Consider the following 4,287-nt stretch of genomic DNA (forward strand, 5'->3'; position numbering starts at 1 on the left):
AAGCGTACGTTACCAAGTTTAGAATCAACAATTTTTCAATGTTTCAATAGAAAGGGCAAAGACTGTATATTTAAATTACTTGATAATCTTTGTAAATGTTTTGGATGAGGAAGGATAAGATTCCCACTGTTACGAAGCGCATTATAACGTGCAGTTGAGTAATAATGTAACATAAAAGTGAGAATAATGCAGCATTTACATTTAGCTGAAGCATCTGGTGAAGCACTCAGCTGTGGATATTCTGAACTTTAATACAAGTCCTGATTTAAAAACCCTCAAGTCTTGATATTGTCTGGATGCAATTTCTCTGAAACTATTCACTGCATCTGTTTCATGTTGACAGCCATGTTTTATAGCAGCAGTGTTCAATTTTATTTTAGAAGGGTAACAAATTCTCTGTATGAGGCTTTTGGATGGTTTCGTAAGAGAAGTTTTTACAACCTCTCTAAAGATGGAAGCTGTTACTCCTCCCTGTCTATAATGGAACCAGTGAAAACTGTTTGCCTGCTCACTTGTTAACTCTTCAACAAAATCACAGTGATCTTCACTGATTCCAAAGTCTGATGACGTACCCATTTCTACTAATTCTTGTAAGCCCAAATCAGTGTTCCTTCTGCCGAATTTCTAAGTTTACTAAAAATAATTTACTTTCATAAATTTTCTTTTTAATAGTTGAACCGCTTTTCTTTGGTACTCGGAATTTCTTTTTACGGATTGGAATGGAGGAGGAAGGATTTTGGGGTTCGCTGTTGTTAACATTTCCTGGAAAAAAATCTGTTGTAAAACCAAATGATTTTTTTTTTAATCAATCTCAATATCATAAAAGATCATATTAAAAAGATGCATGACCATTTGTCCCAGTATACAAACCAAAATATTGTTCCCCATCATCAAAACTATTTTCCAAATGCTGGAGCTGATCCGCCAACAACTCTCCCAAAATTGCATCAGCTCCTGTTGGATCAGCAAAATTGGCTTCCACCTGTTTTTTTTTTTTTTTTGTCTTTTTCTGTAATATTTCGAGTGTCATCTATACTCTAGATATACCTACAATATGGTAACCCATACCTTTTCTATTGTTTCCAGGACCTGTAACGCTTCTGTAATTCCATTTCTGGTTCACCGGTGTCCTGGGCGGCTCCTTCACCTCTTTTATCCAGTTTATTTTCCAGAATGGAAATATATGTTTCTTTCTAAAAATTATGAATTATGTTGTAAATGCTAAAATATTGTACATTCCATTTGTATTTTACATTCTTTTCAGCCCGTTCCTTTTTCAAACTTCTCTTAGTATTTTGGTAAAAAGTCTTGAGCGACTGAACATCCCTAGGCCCCTCTGTAGTGACTGCGTTGAATTCGTTTTTTATTTCCTCCCAACAATTCACTTTTTGTTTGACCGAAACGGCGTCTGTCTTCTTGTTTTCAATTATATGGGCATATCTATAATAGATGAAATGGGATAGGACCAGGTACAGAAGAACGGAGTTTTTGTAGCTTTATTAATACAAGTGGAAGAAAATATGTATAAATGGGATCGGGAAACCTCATTGTTTGACCATGGCCGACTAGTTTGACATCCATTATAAAAATAATTTCAAAGACTTTTCAGTATAAAAAATGAATGCAAAACACTGTTTGCTAACTGTTTAATAATAACTCATTTGCTATTAACTAACCGCTGTTAACCACTTTTACTAGAAACTTCGGTGATTTTTAACATACCTACGGTCGTGGACAGTGAATTTCGTCCACCCAATTTCTTTGACAGAAAAAAACTCTAAATTAGCCCTTAGATCTTTCTAACCTTTTTTTTTGTCATTTTGACATAAAGGGGCAAACATTTTTTTATACGATAACTAACACTCGTCCGCGATAAGCCCAAAAGTGTAGCGACATCCCGTCTTGGAAAAGGGATATTAGTTTACCTTCATTAAAATAACTAATCGATGGCAGGTTCGCAGCTAAATTAAATTTGACAATACTTACGTCAGTCATCATGACAATAAAGCACCAACTACAGTGAATTTTTGTGAATTCGCGTGAATTGTGTGGACGAAATTCACTGTCCGCGGCTTACCTTTGAATTATTTGCGTTAATTCGCTTTTCTCGTGCCCGGTGAAATTTTTACATCTCTTCGGTGCTTTGGAACTGGAGCTGCTCATCTTGAATGTATTTAAGTAGATACGACACCTCAAAAACACCGACGAAGGCCGCACCAATTCACCACAACCACGAATCAAAAAGTAAATTTTTAACATAACTTCAAAATGTCACGCAAATACCGTTTTATGCTGCGTTGCCGGTTGGTGCGCGCTATCAAATAGCGACTTGATGATAATCAGGGCTGCGTTCGAGAACATCGCACCAATTGAAAAATCGCTCTAAGTGGTGGGGGAAGATAGTGTGCTACAGTGTGTTAGTTGTTTCATAATGTTTTCGAACGATTCAGGAGCGATGTCAAAAGATCTAACCTAAACTAAGATGGAAAGCAAGAAAATTATTACTACTTGTGTGTTGGTATTAAATAAGATACTTTTTGATGCGGTATTAGAACTAGAAGATGCAGAAGAAGATTTTGATGAAGATGTGGAACTTGTTGTGGTAAATAAAGTGAAAAATCAGTTGTCTCCAAGACAAAGAGAAATTCCCAGATGTAAGAACTACTTTGAACATGTTATACCGCAATATTTACCAGAAGAATTTCAATCACACTTCAGAATATCACGTGAAGCGTTCGAACTATTGTGCAACCAACTTATACCTTTGTTACAAAAAAATTATCATACAGGGCGTCCTTTAAAACAACTGGACAAACAGATATTGGCAACTATTTGGATACTGGCGACACCAGACTCGTATAGGTATGGATACAAAATTTTATTATGTGGGTACCTATAATTTAATTTCGTGTTTGTTACAGATCAATTGGCACACAGTTCAATATGGGAAAAAGTACTTTAAGTGATGCTTTTGTTAGAGTCATTAAAGGACTAAATCAATTAGCTTCAAGAGTAATAAAATGGCCAGTAGTAGCAAACAGGCAACAAATAATAAATCATTTTAAGGGATTTGGTGAACTGAATAATGTAATTGGTGCAATTGATGGGACATATATTCCAATCAAAGCACCACAACAAAATCCAGATGCTTATATTACAAGAAAATGTTTCTGTGCTCTAACATTGCAAGCCATTGTTGAACCATCACTGAAATTTGTGGATGCGTTTGTTGGATATCCAGGGTCAGTGAGTGATTGTCGTGTGTTTCGAAATTCACCAATATATTCTGATATATGCGAAAATAGAGGTTAGCAAACAATCATCAATTGTTGGTTGTAATCTACATTTTGCAATATTTTGTAGCTGGCTTTTTTGAACATGGCGAGTACATTATAGGTGACAAGAGCTATCCTATTTTAGAGTGGTGTATTCCACCCTACATCCAACATCGTCCACTTACTGCTGTCCAGACGTACTTCAATACTGTTCACGCAACAACAAGGCAGGTTATAGAAAGAGCATTTGCTCTCTTATTTGGACGATTCCGTAGACTAAAATTTCTTGACATGAATAGACAAGATTTAATTCCAGCAACTGTGCTAGCTGCATGTGTGTTACATAATCTATGTTTAAATCATGACGATCTATTAATTGAAAGATACATTCAAGAAGGAAATGAATTTGTGCAGGAAAATGGCGACATTCCAGATGTTGATGTCGAGATATTTCATGAGGTGAGAGATGAGGGGAGAACCTTTCGAAACAACATAGCAGAAAATCTATATGCAAGGGCAAGAAGGCATTAGTCAACTATTTAGTAAACTACAAAAATAGACAGTTTACTGTAATGCAATTGCGTTTTGTATCTTTTATTGTTACAAGAGTTAAGTATTAATTAAATGTTTATTTAACAAAGATAAAGTGCCTCACAAAGTACAAAAAACTCTTTATTAACGATAAAAGTAAAACATACTCTAATTAGTAAACTTTATAAAATATAACATAGCCTTCTATATAGAAACAAATAAAAAATGAAAAAATATTTGCTGCAGAACTAATTCTTTGACATTAAATATTAGTATTTATAATTTTTCAGTTAATTTATCCATCATTCTCTGATACATAAGCAGTGCTTGTTGCGCCATATTCTGCCGTTCTTGATGCCTACGCTCTTGGGCTTCTTCACGTTTTACATCACGTTCTTGTAACGCAGTCGCTAATGTAGCCACTTCACGTTCAATTCGTGTACACTTCTTTTTTTGGACGGGTTTTTCTTCTTCATCGCTT

General features: G+C 35.2%; 1 protein-coding gene across 1 annotated transcript; it reads left to right on the top strand.

Annotated features, from left to right (window-relative positions):
- The first annotated feature begins 2,102 nt into the window (after positions 1-2,102).
- LOC135143377 (uncharacterized) lies at positions 2,103-3,806 on the top strand. The gene is made up of 4 exons (XM_064075230.1): positions 2,103-2,862; positions 2,922-3,012; positions 3,067-3,307; positions 3,364-3,806. The coding sequence occupies exons 1-4, from the start codon at positions 2,483-2,485 to the stop codon at positions 3,804-3,806; spliced, it is 1,155 nt and encodes a 384-aa protein (XP_063931300.1). The 5' UTR covers positions 2,103-2,482.
- Positions 3,807-4,287: the final 481 nt, after the last annotated feature.

Source organism: Zophobas morio, unplaced genomic scaffold, assembly GCF_036711695.1.
Source record: "Zophobas morio isolate AGI-343-1 ecotype UQ-CSIRO unplaced genomic scaffold, CSIRO_AGI_Zmor_V1 ptg000058l, whole genome shotgun sequence".
In the NCBI taxonomy this organism is placed as follows: Eukaryota; Metazoa; Arthropoda; class Insecta; order Coleoptera; family Tenebrionidae; genus Zophobas; species Zophobas morio.

Coding starts and splice junctions, on each gene's coding strand:
- LOC135143377 (XM_064075230.1), top strand. CDS start 2,483: ATGGAAAGCAAGAAAATTATTACTACTTGTGTGTTGGTATTAAATAAG. Junction 2,863..2,921: donor GCGACACCAGACTCGTATAG/GTATGGATACAA, acceptor TGTTTGTTACAG/ATCAATTGGCACACAGTTCA. Junction 3,013..3,066: donor TAAATCAATTAGCTTCAAGA/GTAATAAAATGG, acceptor AATCATTTTAAG/GGATTTGGTGAACTGAATAA.